Genomic DNA, 19,059 nt, shown 5'->3' on the forward strand with positions numbered 1-19,059 from the left:
AAGGGACCTCGAGTGGGGAACTCATTCCCTCCCAGTCTGCAGGAACTGGAATTTGACCTTCACTTAACAGCCTAGGTTCTGGAAGTGCTGGAAGAAGGGTAGGAACTTCAGCTGCCTCAGACCTACACAGTGTCTCCCTTTGATTTTTCATGCTTCAGAGCAGGAATTTGTCATGTCTCATTCATCTGTAAAGCATGATGCACCTACAGTATTCTGTACAGGTAGAAAGTATAGTCCTCAGGGAATAGGGTGACCAGATGTCTGGATTTTATAGGGACAGTCCCGATTTTTGGGTCTTTCTTATAGAAGCTCCTATTACCCTCCACCACCTGTCAGGATTTTTCACACTTGCTGTCTGGTCACCCTATCAGGGAACAAACTGACTTCTTGTGAGTTTGGAAAGCATATGGCCCATTTTGGGCACTACTGCAATCTAAATAATCAAAAAGCAATTCAGAATGCACTATAATGCTATAAGACAGGCATTTAAGACGATAGAAGCTTTTTCCATCATGTGCATTGAGTGGCCAACCAGTGTATGGCTCTTAATGCTAACCAGTTTGATCAGTACTGTTTTGTTCATAGTATCTGTTGTGCATCCAGAAGCAACCCCAAATGGGCATATACTAAGCTATTTAATAAGGGATATGTGGGGAAAACTCATTTAATGTGAAATCTTAGATCAGTCAGTGAAAGAATGAATATGCATATTGAGAAATAAGGTTTCTTCCCAGACTTTGTGCACTCTGAGCTCTTAACTTGTTTTTTCTTCTCTCCTGCAGCTCCATGTTCAGGCAGCACTTACTTTTGCCATAGCAACATGTGCATCAATAATTCTTTGGTCTGCAATGGCATTCAAAACTGTGCATACCCTTGGGATGAAAATCATTGCAAAGGTGAATATAGTGCAAAGCATAACCTTGGTGATCCAGGATTGTCAGTTAGCCTTTCATTTAAGAAAGTCATAAAACATCTTTTCCTGCAAAATGTGCTGAAGACCGCTATTCTTCTAAACTCAGGGAGATGTTCCAAATTTTTAATTTAAAACCAAGAGGCCTATGAGCAGGGTTGAAGAATGTACCTGCCCTATAATTGAACATCTCATGCCCTTCACAAAGTATATTTTAAACTTTACACAGAACATTGGGCTTACAAAGTATATGCTTCTGTATTTGCCTGATTTGTACCACTACCATCTATTCCTAATCCTTGATGCTTTTGCGGAAAAAATCCTTGATTTTTGAAGGAGGCCCCTTTATATTAGTGTGAAAATAATATAAATGTAGTTACTAAGCTAAAATGTATCATGTCACAGCATCTTTGTTTTATTTATTACGGTTAACAAAACTGATCAGTGGCTCACAAGTTTCTATAATAAAAATCAAGTTTGCTGCACCTGAAGCTCTGCCTGTGCAAGTATTATACACATTCCTAATCAGAAATGGTTTTCTGCGATGTTTGCCTTAACTACAGGTGCTTTTCTGAAATATACACCTTTCCTAGAATGCTTCAACAAAGCAATACCATCTTGCCCAGCATTTAACTGTGTGCTGAACTAAAATTACCCACAATATTTTAGCTTTAGATGTGAACAGAATTCTTAATACCTAGCATCACAGCCCAAAAAATAAAAATAAATATTTTTACTGTTTTCTAATGAATATTCTGTTGTATTCATACACGTTTTTAAGTCATCCAGAACAAATACTTTTTCCAAAGCAAAAGATTGCTAGAAATTTGTCTCCAAGTGTGGGAAACCTGCTGTAATCAAATACTGCCATCTTGTGTACTTTCATAGGAAGTGCTATCAAGTAACCTTTTTTTTTTTTAAATTGATCTTATGATGTGGACTGTTAAATAACTTGCAACGCAATACGTAGGTACAGTTTAGTTTAGTCATGAAAGCCATCCAGTGAAGTCAAGATAAATAATACGGTTGGATTTTTGTATATTGTTGTTGGTTTTTTAAAGGACAAGATCATTTTGGAGCCTGGTTTTTCTTCCATTCAAATCAATAAGTTTTGCCAGGGGCACCAATGAGAGCAGGATTGGACCTTCTGTATATGAGCATTTGTAGCTATGCAAGCTAAAGTAATCAGGGGCAGCTCTAGGAATTTGGCCGCCCCAAGCACGGCGGGCATGCCGCAGGGGGCGTGCTGCCGGTTCCGCGGCTCCAGGGGACCTCTTGCAGACGTGCCTGCGGAGGGCGGCAGGCGGCTCCGGCGGACCTTCTGCAGTCATGCCTGCGGGAGGTCCACCCGAGCCGCGGGACCAGTGAACCCTCTGTAGTCATGCCTGCGGGAGGTCCGCTGGTCCCGCGGCTCCGGTGGACCTCCCGCAGGCATGACTGCAGACGGTGAGCCGCCTGCCGCCCTGCCGGCAAAATGCCGCCCCAAGCGCGCGCTTGGCGCACTGGGGTCTGGAGCCGGCCCTGAAAGTAATTATATCTGTTTAATCAAATTTTAGTTTTCAGAATGTAAACTGGTTACCACAGGGATCAGGAAGGAACCCACACCCCAACTAACTAGGTTTGTTGGATTAGGGGAGGGTTCCACCAGCCTCTGAAGTATCAGGCGTTTGTCACTGCTGAAGGCAGGGTACTGGATTTGATGAACCATTGCACTGATTCAGTATGGTAAATCCCACAAATCTATAAGTTCATTACATTTCTAAGGTAACTTCTTTCTCCAAAAACTATGGGCCATATTCTGCTCTTGAATGTTTGTGTGAACCTCAGGGAAAATAGCACCACTTATGAGAGCAGTGTATGCTCCTCTGCATAGAAAACTTGCCTGAAATTGCACGCTGTTCAGTGGGCTCAGTCCTGCAGTCCTTTCTCATCCCGTATGAGACAAAACTCACTAGTTACAATGGAGTTTTGTTTGAGTCAGGACTAATGCTTAAAACATACAGGGCCAAATTCTGCTCTCACTCACAGGGATGCAGTGCCCATTAATGGAGCCAATGCTTAATAGACATTTGTACCCATATGACTGACCTCAGCATATGACCTGCTGTGTCATTTTCATAATCTTTGTATAAAGATTTAAGTCCAACCTCAAATTTTACTGAATTATTTCTGATCAGACATTTTAGACAGATTCAAAAGCCAACCCTTTCTCTTTTTTGCAGAGAAGAAAAAAACTGGACTGTTTGAACAAATCACCAAAACTCATGGAACCATCATTGGCATTACTTCAGGGATAGTTTTGGTTCTTCTCATAATTTCAATTTTGGTGCAAGTAAAGCAGCCTCGCAAAAAGGTTATGGCCTGCAAAACTGCTTTTAATAAAACTGGCTTCCAAGAAGTATTTGATCCACCACATTATGAACTGTTCTCATTAAGGGATAAAGAAATTTCTACAGACTTGGCTGACTTATCAGAAGAACTTGAGAACTATCAGAAAATGAGACGCTCCTCTACTGCTTCGAGATGTATCCATGACCATCACTGTGGCTCTCAAGCTTCCAGTATAAAACAAAGCAGGACCAACCTCAGTTCCATGGAACTTCCCTTCCGCAATGATTTTGCGCAACCTCAGCCAATGAAAACATTTAATAGCACCTTCAAGAAAAGTAGTTACACATTTAAACAGGCCCATGACTGCCCTGAGCAGGTCATAGAAGACAGAGTGATGGAGGAGATTCCTTGTGAAATTTATGTGAGAGGACGAGAGGATGCTGCACAAGGCTCATTATCTATTGACTTTTAATCTCCTGCTAAAGGTGAAATTGGTATGTGTGGCTGTGTATCTGACGCGCACACTGTATATATAAATACACCATATGTAGTGTGTATAGGTATACACACTTTTTAGCTTACTGTATCCAATTCAATTTTTTTTTAAAGAAAAGATCTTTGTAACCAATAATTGTTGCAGTGGTGGACTTTGCCCTCATCCCCCCACAAGCTGCCACTTCGGTTGAGCAACAGAACAGAAGGTTTTGCATGGGAACTATTAAGAATATTTTTAACTAAATCTGAAAATGACTAGACATTATTTTTCTGCCTTCCCTTTCATATTATTTCTTTTCCTTTGTTAAATAATTGGTTTTCAGACCAACAGTTTTAACTAGCTTAAGTAAATAAAAGTGGTTAAAGGCACTGCCTATTTTGACACGTCTTATCATATTTATCGAATTGCAGCTAGAGTTACTGTGGTAAGTGCCAATTAAGACAAGTTATGTTGCATCCACCTGTTGCATCTTGACTAGTTTTTATATTGCTGCCTTTAATTATTGGCTCCTTAGTCTCTGTGTTCTGTGAGAAATATGTGAAATGGTCTGTTGCCTTTTAACAGTATTTTATCTTTGCTATATTCATTTTAGGATCTTTGGGAATATATGGCCTTTGCAGTTTGTGGATAAGATTTAACCCAATTGTCAAGTATGTCTTTTTAGACACAGACTTTATACAATGGCGTCTTTCTGGAAGATGTAAATTTTCAAAAGCATTGGGTGGGCCAATTTCTGCTGTGTGTTACAGCCATGCAACACTGGCTCTCTGTTTTTTTTTCCTATTGCATAAAGAAACTCCATTGACTGTTTTATATATTTCTGTCTCCTGTAGTGATCCTAATACTATATTCCTTATGCAGCACGCACCCCCCCACACACACCCCCATTGAAATCTAGGCTTGATACTCAATTTGTGTCTTCATCCTGTACTTTTTGTGCAATTAAGCCTGCTACATGCTACACTTTGACATCTATGTGATAACTAAGGTGTATGAAATTGTTGAGGACAAAGAGAAATCTGAAAGTAGCTGAATGAGCCTTTTAGCACTTAAGACTATCACATTTTTCTAGCACTTGTGTCCATGGTGCAAAAATGCACATTTCATACTTTTTTTTTAAATGGCAGGTTAGACTTTTTTTTTACAGCACAAGACAATTTGTAAAATAATAATTCTCATGGATTTGTTTAGACTTTTGATATAATTTGATACTAATACGAACTGTTTATTAAATCAAGATTTAACACCTGTACAGTAAGCCTCTTTCAGTGTCCCCATTAGCAGCATTAAACAAGTCAGTGATTGGTGTGTACAGTGTAACTTGTAAAGAATACTTAATAACATACAGTAGCCTTTTTACTCCCTGATTTGGATTTTTTTGTTTGTTTACACAGGAACTTATTTTTTCACTAAATGTGACCTTACAGTTCTCAGTTACTGGACATATCCTGTATTAAATGTACATAAAGACAAAATTATCATTTTTTTTGTTGTTGTGCAGACTGCAATGAAATTTATTTGTTACTGGAGGTTTCTGCACTGCAAGGACATATCCATTGCTGGGAATGTGTGTAAAACAGACTTTTTTTTAAGATTAAAACAAATGAGACTTAATTGCTGGTTGCCTGACCAGGTATGATATGATGGTGGCAAACAAAACTATTATTTCTGTCCCCTTATAGCAATGGTGTTTAGTTAAAGTTAGGAACCCTCATTCTCTGTTTGCTTTATTACAAGCAAGATGAAGTTGATACTGAATCCAAGAATCAGAACATCTGTTAGACTGATGCATACCATTTCTGTCAAAGCAATGCAATCAGGCTTAGTTTACCTAATATAGATGGACAGTAAATGAAAGTGTGCAGACATTCATTGAAATGTTATCCATAAGATTTTCAGCTGTCTTAAGAAAATAACAGTAATTATCTCAGCCTGAATTTCATTTCCCATGAAACAAAACACTGGCCCCAAAGAGAAATGCTAAGTGGGTATCCATCAGAATGCTGAGAACAGCGATTTGAAAAGAGAATCCAGCATCTTGGGTTAAGATTTTAGACCAGATAGAGTTAGTGATAAGTCTTTTTTGGCTTTAATAAAAAAAACCACAACCTTTCAGGTGTTTACAACTTAAAGGATCGCATAGCACTGTTCCCACCCTTTCTCCTATCCACTCATTTCTGTAATATTTTGACTTGATCTCAGTACATGTTTCATGTATGTAGACAGCGTCAGATTTTGACCAGATATGATTTTCCCCAGACAGTGAGCAGTCATCACTAACTGAGCAGTGGTACTGCCGATATTGCCATCTATTCCATAGGTGGCCAAACTTACTAACCCTCCAAGCTGCACACAACAATCTTCAGAAGTTCGAGAACCAGGGCACACCTGCCAGAGCTTGGGCCTTCTGCCCACAGGAGGCACCTGCTGAAGCCCCATCCTGCTGCAAGGCAGAGGTCCCAAGCTCTCCCCTACCCAAGTCGGGTAGGTGGAAAATGGAGCTGGTGTGGGCAGGGGGCTCTATGAGCCACACTAGAAGAGCTGTATGTGGTTCATGAGCCACAATTTTGGCCACCCTAATCTATACCTTGATACTGAGATAGCTTAAACATCACAATGCTACTGTCTGCTGCATGATTGTTGTTAACTGGCCCTACAATTTTTTACCCTTTAATAAATATATAAGAGGAACAATCCAGGACTCTTGGAAGGGGTACAGGGTGGTATCTGGAGTTGTATATAGTGCCACGATGAATCATAGCTAAAGTGGCACAGGGTCAACTCAAATTTGACACAGAGATTGACTCTGAAATGCTACAGCATTTCAGGGATCACAAGAATCTTAATTTATACAAGAAAAATGACTTTCTTGCTTAAGAAGAAGAACATGGTCTTCATACTGTGTACTAAGGACAAAGGAGCAGTATACATGCAACACCCAATTAAAAAGAAGTGACAGAAGAGCTATGATTTGCATTAAAAAATTTCTTTAAGAACACCTGTGCTAAAATTAACATTTTATGTACTGAAAATCCTACCTTATCCATCTGTTAGTGACTTTCCTAACTGTGCAAAGACCTATGTATCAGCAGTGACATAGGGAAAAGACACTTTTAGTCTTAATAAATCATCAGCGCATGGGTGGATTACTCAACTTTCCTATTTAGCTAAAGTGCTGCAAACATCACATGCTCTACTGCCTATATGCTCCACCAACACTGTCCAAGTCGTACTTGTCACTGGTGCCTGAAAAGCCAAAATGAAGTTGGGACTAGGAGTGTGAAATTGAGAGACTTCAATTCAGAAGGGCTCATGCAAATGTTTTATTCAACTTTGATCCTCCCTTATTTTCAACTCTGCTTTTCAGATGCAAATATACTCATGCCAAAATTCAGACAAAGCCACTTACTCTCACCTGGTTTCAACACAAATCCATGTATCACCTCAGAGCTTGCTGCTTTCACCCAATGAAAGGTTCCAATCACTAACAAAGCCAAATGTACACAAGTTACACCGAGAAACATTTAAGACTATTCTAACTGTAACCCACTGGAGCAGTTAAGTAATTTACATCTTAATACTACATACATTTATCTATTAAAAAAAAACCTTTCATCATCTGTCCCTGCTTTGAATGTGATTTTGTTTTTATCAGTTCATGAGCTAGCTGTGTGCTACAAAGAGTGATATCTGCAAGGTTTTTGCTTTTGTGATGATCTTTTCTCTCCTCCTAACTGTCCCTGTAGAGGATAAATGCTGATAAAAATGGACTCCAGTACACTATGTATTTTGTCTCCAATATGAGATGAGTGTAGCCATCAAAGTGAAAGGCTATTTTCATTAGGTTTTTTTTGCTACACTCCATTTTGCAGAATCAGCTTAACTAAATCCGTTTTCCATCTGCTTCATAGATCAGCACTAACAATAATCATTTTTGAATTCTCAACTTGTTCTCCCTTATCCAGCCATTGATGATAATCCAAAATACAGCAGATAAAACAGCTTAATTTCTATAAGCCTGGTTGATCCTATAGAGTCAAGCCTGGAGACAAACAAAGTGAAGACCTCCTGTCTTTGTATGTCTTTTTATTATCAAGGTGTCATTTCTACCAGGGGAGGTTAATCAAAGAAATGCATGTTGTTTATGGGTCAGATCTGACCAGGGAAAGAAAAGTGCTGTGACAAAACAAACAGGGGTACATAACACATACACACTGCAAGATAAAAGTCACTGGGTCTTGGCTGGTAGCTGCCCCACAACAGTCATCTACTGCTCCTGGCTCCTCTTCCATAACTGTAAGGGTGGTTGTGTCTAGGAGCGGGTATAGTAGGTACATAAATGCATGAGGCCAGATTCTCTTTTCTGTTCCAACCCCTTTGCATGGCACTTCTGGTGCAAAGGGAGAAGGGGGCAGCAAGTGTTGCCCCCCTACCCCCGAAGAAGGGCTGGAGACGTGCACCAATTGGAAGAGATTAGATTGTAGACACATGGAATTTCCCTCTACCACCTCTACTGTTACAGCCCAGGTTACTTGACCTCAGTTCCTCAAATCTCACAGTCTGGCCTAAAAGGTTTGTTTCTGAAAACCACTTCAACTGGGTCACATTTTAGAATCAATCCTCTCTGATTTTACCTGAACTTTAGAATTGCTGTGTCCTAGCTGGGGCAGCTGTCAAAAGAAAATAGCCTCACTCTCTACCCTGCAACAAGCCAGAAAGACGCAGAGGAGAACACGGGGGGGGGGGGGGGGGGCCAAAGAGGAATGTCAGGGATAGTATACTGAAAAAAGAGGAAAAACATGGCCAGTGAATACAGAGGATGAACTAGGGACAAGACACTATGGGGAACATAGAAGAAGAATTAAGTGTAGCAGAAGAGTAGGTGGGAAAGGGAGAGACACATGATCGTGACAAGGGAGGAGGAAAGGGATAGAATGACAGCTCCCCCCCCCCCCCTTCTAGGGCTAGGAGAGGGTTAGTATATTCTCCCATGGAGCAGTTACACAAGAATGTGGGCCTTTTTGGTATGTTTTTCTGGTTGAAATTGAATCTTAAATGCTCATGTACAATTTGAAGGTAGGCAGCTTCTCCTTAGAAGACTCTGAAAACCTAAAGCTAATTTTAAAATAAAAACATTTTTATAATATAATTTTTAAGCCATTCTTGTATTTTGAACCTGACATGAATTGTTGAGACTGACAATGCTGCCAGCAGTTAGAAAGATAATGAGCAACATGCAGACTTGCTGCACTTCCACTCCCCTGACTCAAACATAGGTTCTGATGGTTGCTTTAAGTCGGAAGCATTAGATTGTACCCTTATTCTGGCCAGGCCGGGGCACCTGCACACCACCAGTCCCCTATGCCCATCTCCACTCATTAATCTGAGCTGGAAGGATGGGGTAGGGGTTGAAGACAGATCAAGACATACATGCTAAAAAGTCATGGACTGCACTCATGGACCCTAAACCTCATCCTGGTACACCCTTCCCACATAGGTATTTGGGGAGGGAGAATGGAGGTGCAACAGTTGAACCATGTGATTGGCACCACAGCTTTTCAGGTGTTTGTCAGTGTTTAAAAGCACTGTGCTAAAATTCTGGTTTCAGAACACAAAATCACCTTCCACCCCAGATGTCAGATAAAGAGCAGGTGAGCCTCACAGATGTCAGAGCTCCCAGGATTACTTCCTATTAAAATGTTTTGCTTTCTTAAAGAAAGGAAAGCTGAGACAAGAGTGTCTCTCCCCTTAATCTAACATGAATATAGTAAGATTAGAATAATTGAATCAATTCTTTGGCAGTTAATGTCTGGAACTGTATTATGGAGAAATAGTTTTATCATTAAAAATGCAAGTGGTTTTTTATTTTAGGAGCATACTATGTCCATGTTCTGTGCTACCAGGCTCATCTGAACAAGTCAAAAAGAAAGAGCAGACAATTTGCACATAAACACTTGTATTCAATTTCTACAGCACTAACCTGTAGAAACTACAACAATCCAAAGCATGAACCTTCTTTCAGATCTATTGGCAACGCCAGCCACCAGTCTGAACCTCTAAGAAGGTTAAATCCAAATGAGGTGTGAAACTAGATTATGCTTCATTCTAAATGCAAACTAGGTGACAATTAAATCATAATCACTGGATATTGTCCTTTCTGAGGTGATGGCCAATTCTCCCTTGAATCTAATGACATTACTTTGAAGGTGGTAAAGCATGCAATTCTATTTAATCAATGTTAGATTCCCTCACTTCATTAAACACCCTCAATACATCCCATAATGTTGAGGCTGCCAACAGTTTACTGGATAGCAGTCTCAGTTACTGCTGGATTAGTACCTGAAAAGAGGGTTCAAAGACTGATTTGTGGGGAGAAGAAAGCCTCATGAAAACATTTAGCAGGGTAAAAGATTCTTAGAAATAAAATGAATAAATAAATAAATGTCAGGTCTCTTAAACGTGGTAGTGAAACTTGTAGTTAGAGAGGGGACATATCCAATAGCACTTGCTGTTTGAGTGCGCTATATTTTAATAAGCCAATGGAGTAGGTCAGGGCCTGAGGGTGAAGCCAGATCATTTTTATTTTTCCTGTTGTGATGGAAAATAAATTAATCTGGTAGAGCAAAAACATTCTGTTTGTTTTGCCCTTACCAGAGGGAGCAGAACCTGTGCAAGCTTTTTATTAATCTTCTCTAGTCCTTAACATTTACTATTGATTGTGAATGGAACTCCACAAGGTACAGTGACAATACAGGAGGTCTATGTAAAAATCAAATGCATCATAAATTAATTAAAAATATCTCAGGTTTTAAATAATTCTGTGTAGGGCTTTAAAAAAAATCCAATTTCTATCACAGAGGTTGTGACTTTCTCCCAGCCACTTCTCCATTTAGGTCAGGCTGTCACACTTGTATGCTAATAAACAAGATTTTAAACTGGCTAGACTAATGCAGTGATAACAGAAAGCTGAGTTATGCTCTTTCTTGAAAGACCCAGGAGCAGTGATCAATGCTGCAAGCTCGGAAAGCCTGTGCAGCTTTGCTCATCACAGGGGAAATGGAGACAGATTGTTTCCCCCAAACATGACTGTTTTTTATTAAACTAGTAACGTGAAAATTCCAGATATAGATTTTTTTTTAAAAACACACACAAGAATTCATTCTACATGTTGACATCTCAAAGTGATTTTGCTTAAGGTTGTGACATCAGCTTAAATAAAAGGGGAAAGCCTTTTGTTAAAGCAAATGTACTTCGTACACATTTCTCAGTCACAAAACCTCTAAACTAAAAGGTCGGGTTGATTTAAAATGCTGTGCACTGTTTATGATTGTATTTATATAAACCCTATTTTTGAATGTTGATTTATATAGCTAGTTTGTCACTGAAGTCTGCACTTCCACACATTGCTGCATTTAGGCAGAATGCCAGATGTGTAACACCAGGAGGAATTAATGACAACATTTCAGCAGCACCCACAGAGCTAGTGCTGTACAGTAGGTGAATGCTAATGCCCAACAACAAGAGAAACAAGAACACAAAAACACTTCCTTTGCTTCCCTAAGGAAACACAACTACAGGCAAATAGCTGTTCCATGGCAACATCACTAGACACAGGAGCTGAAGTTAAAAAAGCAGCCCGCAAGCTTTTGCTTCTTCTTTTGTGAAGAATTAATGAGTAGAATTTTAAAAAATATTTCCAGATGAATTGTCTTCTTTCTAAGAAGATTACATATATGAATTTAGAGAGACAGAGCCTGATCATGCAAGCTTCACTCAGGGAAAATTCCTCACTTAAGTCAATGGAGAATTTTACCTGACTAAGACCCACAGGTCATGACCCATCCTTGTATGTCTAAAGATATGAATTATTTAAGAGGTCTGAATTACAAAAAAAAGATACATGCTGCAATCAGTTAACTGATCGACAGCCCTGCCTGTAGGCCTTGGGCAGCCAAAGCAGAATAACCAAAACCATAATTCTGTTAAACAAAAGCCTGGATTCTACTCCTTTCTCCTTCCCCCATCTCTTCAAAGGGGGTGCTAAAGCCTAATACAAAGCCCACTGAAGTCCATGGCTAGTAGCCACAGACCAAGGGCCACCAGCACCTTGGAAGTAGAGTCAGCTATAGTAACTGAGAAATGTTTACATGACAGCAGCAAAGCTGTAGTGCTTCAGTGTAGGTACAACCTCTGCCAACGGGAGGGATTCTGCCATCCACGTAAGTACTCCACCTCCTTGAGAGGCGGTAGCTAGCTGAAGGAAGAGTTCTTCCATTGACCTAGTGCTGTCCACATGGAGACTTAGGTCAGCTTAACTACTCCACTCAAGGGTATGGATTTTTCACGTCCCCGACCAATGTAGTTAAACCAACCAAATTTTCTCATGTAGACCAGGCCCATAGACTTGGAGCCAGGATTCCTCACAGACCCTTTGGGCTTCACACAATTAGAAGTCCACACTCCCTGTGCCCCTTTGTGTGGCCAGCAAACCCATCTAGGATGGGAGAGTGAATCAGAATGCCACTCAAAAACTGGTATTAGTTTTTCTTCCTTTCTTCACCCTAATTTCCTGTTTTTTCCAGCAGCGTGGTACGTTAGGGCTGCTTCATGGGATGCATAATATGTTTATGCACCTTGGGATCTTTGAATGGAAAGACTTACACCAACGTCAGCTCTTACCGTGTTTTTATTTTATCAGAGAGGAGCTCAATCTTCAACATTTCTGATGCTGAGCCACATTTCAAGTACTCACAAAGCTGAAGGGTGGAAGGGGTGTATAATTTATTTATCATTATTAATATTTCCTCTTATGATTTTTTAAAGTCTGACTATCTGCTGATCATTTGAGAAGCATTTACCAAAATACTTAAGTGGATCCAGTTACTTAGAAGATTTTATAGGGATATCTCACAACAGAACACAACAGACACAGAAAGGCAATGCCTAATCCTGTGAGGTGTGTGTTGTTTCCAGTGAGATACAGGTCACTCTCAGCTCCCAACTGAAAGATAAGCCCCTAGTCCAGGGGTGGCCAACCTGAGCCTGAGCAGGAGCCAGTATTTGTCAAGGAGCCACAGTAATACGTCAGCAGCCCCCCAGTCTGCTCCCCCACCCCGCTCCCAGCACCTCCCACCCACCGGCAGCCCTGCCAATCAGCACCTTCCCCTCTCTCCCCACATCTCCCGATCAGCTGTTTCATGGCATGCAGGAGGCTCAGGGCAGGGAGGAGGAGCAGCAAGGGCACGGCAGGCTCAGGGGAAGGGGTGGAGTGGGAGCAGGGCCTGCGGCAGAGCCTGGGGTTGGGCACTGAGCACCCCCGGCACATTGGAAAGTTGGTGCCTGTAGCTCCAGCCCCAGAGTCGGTGCCTATACAAGGAGCCGCCTATTAACTTCTGAAGAGCCGCACGTGGCTCCAGAGACACAGGTTGGCCACCCCTGGTCTAGTCAAATGGTTCTCAACCTGTGGCCCAATTAGCACAGAGCTGAGGCCCATGTGACATCCTCAGGGCCATACAGGTAGTACTGGCTGCGGCCCACAATGGTAAATAGACTCAGAACCACAGCCCTAGTCTGTGAACTAAACAGGTTTTAAAAGAACTGTCACTAGCAGAGGCATTTGGTGAAAAGTGTTAGCTGCTAATGTGCTCCTTTTAAACAATGAGTTGTGGCTCAAAACAGATTAGGACTTGGAAATAGTAGGACAACAACCTTCACTAAACTGTGGCTATGGACACTTTTTACATTTAATGTGAACCAACCATTTTTTTTTTTGGACGGCCTTGGGGGCTTAACTGAGCCAGAACACGATGGGCATGTCTTCACTACCAACGTTAAAGTGCTACCACAGCAGTGCTTTAACGTGGCTGTGTAGTTGTGGCACCAGCGCTGGGAGAGAGCTTTCCCAGCACTATAACAAAAACCACCCTCACAAGGGGCATGGCTCCCAGCACTGGCGCACTGTCTACACTGCCACTTTACAGCGCTGAAACTTGCATTGCCCAAGGAGGTGTTTTTTAACACCCTGGAGCGAGAAAGTTTCAGCACTGTAAAGTGGCAGTGTAGACGAGGCCTAAGATACCACAGGCATTGCTCCCAGCTATGTACTTTGACATCTTGTTAAAACAACTTATTTAATCACAAAGATTTAGATAAAAAAATACCAGACCTTAAAAAAAACCACATCTATCTTATTACCATAACAATTACCTACCAGGATAAAAATGTAAAAGGAAAAGCATCATGTCATTAAAGGTGCACTACTTTATGGAACAAGATAATTAAAAGAGACTCCCCAGCAAGAGCTCTGTTCTGACTTTTGTCCTTTGCACCTTTACTATTTTGCCTCATGCCTCTTCTGCATAGCAGGAATGGATGGTTTGTTGCAGCATGCAGCCAAAGGTATGTCCAACACAGATAACTGCACACTGCAAGCCAGACACAGCTACGTCATTTCAGAAAGCATTTCAAACCTGTGAAAAAGGAATGCCTCTTTCACCATAGACAAGAATAAACCTAACCTGAATGCCAGTCAAGGGTGGAGAATTCATCAATAGTTTATATCAGCATGTCATTCACAAGAATGATGGACCGATTACAGCGGCTAGTTTGCTCTTTTGAGGTCATGCATGAATAATCTGTCTTGGGCATGTAAATCCTGTTCAGTTATCACTCAGGCATTCACTTGGGCCAGCAGAATGAGGTGTACTTACCGCCTAAGACCTTGTACAGTTTACTTCAGGGACGATTTTCCTACACAGTCTAAATGTGGCACAGTAGAAACAGCTAGGCCTAAATTCTCCACTCAGTTACAGTCTGTGAACCCTTTCTAACACATTGTAATTTTACCAGTAACCATTCCTGGAGTCTTTGAGGAGGAGTTAGCCCTTCCTTTCCCCATTACAACACGGGATGAGCTCAAGAAGACTCTACTCAGACCGGTAACATTAATTTTATATTTTTGTCTCTGCAAATACTGTGTCCTTTGAACCATTTCAACTGACCTGGCAATATTCTAGCCAGAGGAGAGTAACTAATGCACAATTAAAAAACAAAATTATCTGATATTAACTTTCTTATACTTCCCAACTGCATCATACCACAGAGGGAAGAGAGGAGAGCCCTTAGCCATTGCTGCTTTCTATAATTTTGTTGGCACTAGATAATGAAGAGCTCATTAGATAGGAAAGATTAATATGGCAGTTAAAATATTAAATATTAAAGAGACTTACTTGCTGAAGGGACAGGAATAACTCCCACTGAAGTCAGAGGGACCTGCTGGGTAGTGACACACTTGGAAAATCCATCCCCTGCTTCTGACTTAGAAGCCTAACTTTAGGCACCCATTTTGGAAAATCCTGGCCTAGAGCTTTAGAGCCAAAAATTATATGAGATTAGCAAGTACCAGGGAAAGGTGACACAAGTTAGACCTCATTAAAGCCGGGGATTGATTCAGACTATAATAAACTTGGATCTACCAAAAACCTGACTCTCTAGGCATCTTGGCTGACTCACCGCCTCCCCTTCTCTTGGTCATATCATGACACAATTGGAGAGAATGAAAAAGATGCCATGGCTCTAGTGTGTTCTGCCTCCTCCCTGGGACCTATGGTGGCAGCCAACAGTGTGGGACCTGTTGCCTCCTACTGCTGACTCACTCTCCAGTGGGGTCCTGAGCACAAGAATACGATCTTAATATTTGCCTGGCTGATAAAGAACTAACCTCAGGAAAGGAACTGTGGTTTTGTTCTGTGTTTGTATAGCACCTAGCACAATGAGTCCTGGTCCATGACTGGGGCTCCCATGTGCTACTACAAAACAATCATCATCAAGCAAGTATTTTTTTTAAACTCCGTGCACAACAACTGGGACTCACAGGCAAATGGCACGATCAATTCGTTCCCAGGTCTGCACACCAATTGCAGAGTGTGTATTTTTAAAACACAGAAATATAGCCAATTTCTTTTCAGAAGTGCAAGATATCACTTCACCACACACACCATGTGCTGCTGAAATATTTTAACACTTTTTTTTGTTTTTTGGGGTTTTTTTAAGTGGAACAGTTACTGCAACATACACAATTATGTTCACAGCATGTCTACCAAAATGACACTACATGCTTGCAGAAAATGAATTAAAAAAATAGATAACATTACTAAAAGAAAAAAAATTTAGCAAAGAGCCACAAACCATTTATTTTACAGCTAGTGGGATAAATATAGTATGGACTAGGCCAGTCGACACTAATAAAAGCTCGCATCCCAAGATATTAGAAACTATTCAAATGTTTAAATGGCTGTATGGTGCCATCAAATCTTCTCTGACAAATACGGTCACATACAAAATCCTCCTGGTTGCTATCATTAATCAGGACTATAATCCATTACTATCAAACCAACAAATATGAAGTGCTGTTAAAAAATGCCAGCAATAGTCCAGACCTGAACTAAGACAAACTATTTACTGAAAAACCTCAGCTTCTTCTTCATTATGATTTCCCCTGTTATCTGAACCAATCTATCTGCATTACTTGTGAGGGATTTTTCCTTTTTAATAACCAACAGTGTAACTTGATATATAATAAGACCAATGCTTAGCATTTGCATGGTGTTTTTCATCCACAGCTCCCAGAATGCTTTAATAAAGAAGGGTAAGCGTCATTATCTTTATTTTACTGCTGGGAAAGCTGAAGCTCAGAGAGCTGAAGTGACTTAGCATGCAGTATGACTTTGGGTAATAGCAAAGTTGGGATTAGAACTCCTGGGCCAGATTCTTTCTCCTGCTATGGCCCCTTTGCAATGTTCTGTCATCACAAAGGGACCATATAAAGCCTGCTTACCAAGCACCCGGAAGAGAGCCTAAAATGGCATCTATGGACATGTCACATCATTTCATAAAACAGAGGGTTTTGAGTCACACATTAAGATGATGTAACAGTTGGAAAACATCTTTGAAAGTCACAACCATGTAGTTTCCAAGAGGCATGAGGGCAAAGAGATCAGAGATAAGGACAGGGTGAGGAAAATGTGTGTAGGAGGACAGGAAGAGAGACCCCAAAAAAACCAACAACAAAATCAGAAAAATGTGTCGCTTTCCATTTCACTTAATTCAAAGTGGATTTCAAAATCTGTATGCTATTTTATTACTGCCTATAAAGTAAAGTCACCTAGTTGGCATTTGCTTTTATTTTCAGTGGCCAAACCCTGGGGTCCTTAACTCAGTTTTCATTCAGTTCTTGTTCAGGATAACTCCCCCCAGACTCCCAAGGTTTGTCTCACTACAACTCAGCAGACACTTCTGAGGGAATCTTACTCTCCCCCAGATTCATGAGGGACATGTATCCATCCCCAATGAAACATTGCTCTAGTTACTGAGGGACAATCACTTTATCACCATCTCCTTTGATTGTTTGTCAGCTTTAAGGTTCTCCGGTCTCTTCTCCACCCACACCAATCCCTGCCCTAGAGCTTCACCTTATTAAAGAAACCAAACCCCACAAACACTTTCCTCAAAATCAATAAAGACGAAAAAAACTACGGTTTTCTTGGCCAAGAGCAGCTTGTAGGCCATTTTTATTCCACTGATACATCAGTCATCTATTCTCTCCTCTAACAGTCTCTCTCTCTCTACCAATGAGAGAGAGGCAGGAATGATCACAGGTCTGAGCGTTCAAACCCAAACTCTCCCACTGACATACTGTGTGGGCTTGGGCAGCTCTCTGCATCAATTTCCCCATCCTCAAAATGGGGATAACAACCCCTTACACCTGTTAAGGGTGGGGTGAGGCTTTATTAGTTAAAATGTCTGTACTATACTTTGAAGATATAAATTGCTATAAATTCTAAGTATTTCTATATACATGTTAAACAGGTGTCCAGATCCTGCAGGGTTCATCACAGGACTGTAACAAGCAGCTTTTTCACTCCTCAGAAGACTAATTTGTAAACAAAAAGAGTATGTCTACACTACAGTAGCATAGCAATGGCACTGCAGCTGTGCCATGTAGCACTGTAGTGTAGATGCTTGCTACGCTGGCAGAAGAGATTTCTCCATATAGTTAATCCACCTCTCCAAGAGGTGGTAGCTAAGTCGACAGAAGAATTTTATAGGTGGGGGTTTACAGTGGGGGTTAAGTTCCCCTAACTACATCCCAAAGGGCATGACATTTTTCAGAGCCCTGAGTGCTGTAGCTTGGTTGATCTAATTCTTAGGTGCAGACCAAGCCAAAATGAAGTTTTAAAACATTCAGTATAGCAAACATCACAATTATCAGTTCAAGTTTAGCAGTCATTACAAATTCTCCCCCAAAAGTGTTACCTTTTTACCCCATGGGATAGAAAAAGAAAACCTCAAGAGATACTATTTTGGCCATAAAAAAAAAATAGTATTCCCTGAAAAGTAGGTGAATTTTCTTTAAAGCTAAGCTTTTTGAAAATGTGAAGGGAAGACATTTTTAAAAGGCCAAATTTTATTCTCAGGTAACTGGTGTAAAGGATTTAATTTTGGATGTACTGGTACATCTGAAAGCAGAAACTGACCCATTATTTTTATGCAGTTCCTATTTTATATAAAGTTTCAGAAATCTCTCGGGAATAATCTAGTGAATGTGAAATCCTAGATCAAAGTTCAGAAGGAAGGCAGAGAGGTGTAAATGGGTCCATACAGTGGGAGGAAGGATACCCTGATGTGCAGCTAACATAAGGCATGCCCAAAATGGCAGCCTTTGTGCTCAGGTTTGCATAAGGACTGCTACCAACTTGCTCCCTGGATGAGCAACTCACCAGAAATGGAGCAAGGAGCAGGTGGCATAGAACCCTGACTCAGTTTCCTTCCTCCCTCACAAGAATCCAGATAGTGGAACTGGCCAGCCGCACAGGGAGGAATATTCTGTACTCTTTAAAAGCACTGTACCAAATCACTCTCCCCATAATGAAGCCGGGGAGCTCCAGGATGCATTTTCCCTCTATGAGGCAGATTGTTTCACAATGGTCCCTGTGGGAGGGTCTGCGCTGCTGTATACAATGGCCCATGATTGCAAGGCATGATCTAATCCTGTATGTCCTTTTCAAACATTCTTTCTCCCACACACAACAATGTAGCCTTCAAAAAGGTTACAGTATCTTATTTCTAAATATTAAAAACGAAATACTCCTGTAAGCTGGGGAAGTATTATCATCACCATTTTACAGCTATGCAAAATGAAACAAACAAAAGGTTGCCAGATGTGTCCAAGGTCTCACAGTAAGTCAACAGCTAAGCCCAGAATAAAACCCCTGAAGGTCCTGATTTCTTGCCTCTTCTCCAATTGCTTGAGAATGGTACTCTC

The 19,059-nt window shown here is 40.9% G+C and overlaps 1 protein-coding gene and 1 long non-coding RNA gene across 6 annotated transcripts in view; one reads left to right on the forward strand and one right to left on the reverse strand.

Annotated features, from left to right (window-relative positions):
• Window positions 1-5,096, forward strand: part of NETO2 (neuropilin and tolloid like 2) — a 45,194-nt gene extending 40,098 nt beyond the window's left edge. For both annotated transcript variants that reach the window (XM_039502710.1, XM_039502711.1), the window contains exons 8-9: window positions 783-896; window positions 3,133-5,096. In XM_039502710.1, coding sequence (XP_039358644.1) covers window positions 783-896; window positions 3,133-3,713 — 695 coding nt within the window. In that variant the 3' untranslated portion in view covers window positions 3,714-5,096. The remainder of the gene's footprint in view (window positions 1-782; window positions 897-3,132) is intronic.
• LOC120384274 overlaps window positions 1-19,059 on the reverse strand; it is a 93,604-nt gene that overhangs the window by 6,856 nt on the left and 67,689 nt on the right. The window lies entirely within an intron of this gene.

Source organism: Mauremys reevesii, linkage group 16 (assembly GCF_016161935.1).
Source record: "Mauremys reevesii isolate NIE-2019 linkage group 16, ASM1616193v1, whole genome shotgun sequence".
Taxonomy (NCBI): Eukaryota; Metazoa; Chordata; order Testudines; family Geoemydidae; genus Mauremys; species Mauremys reevesii.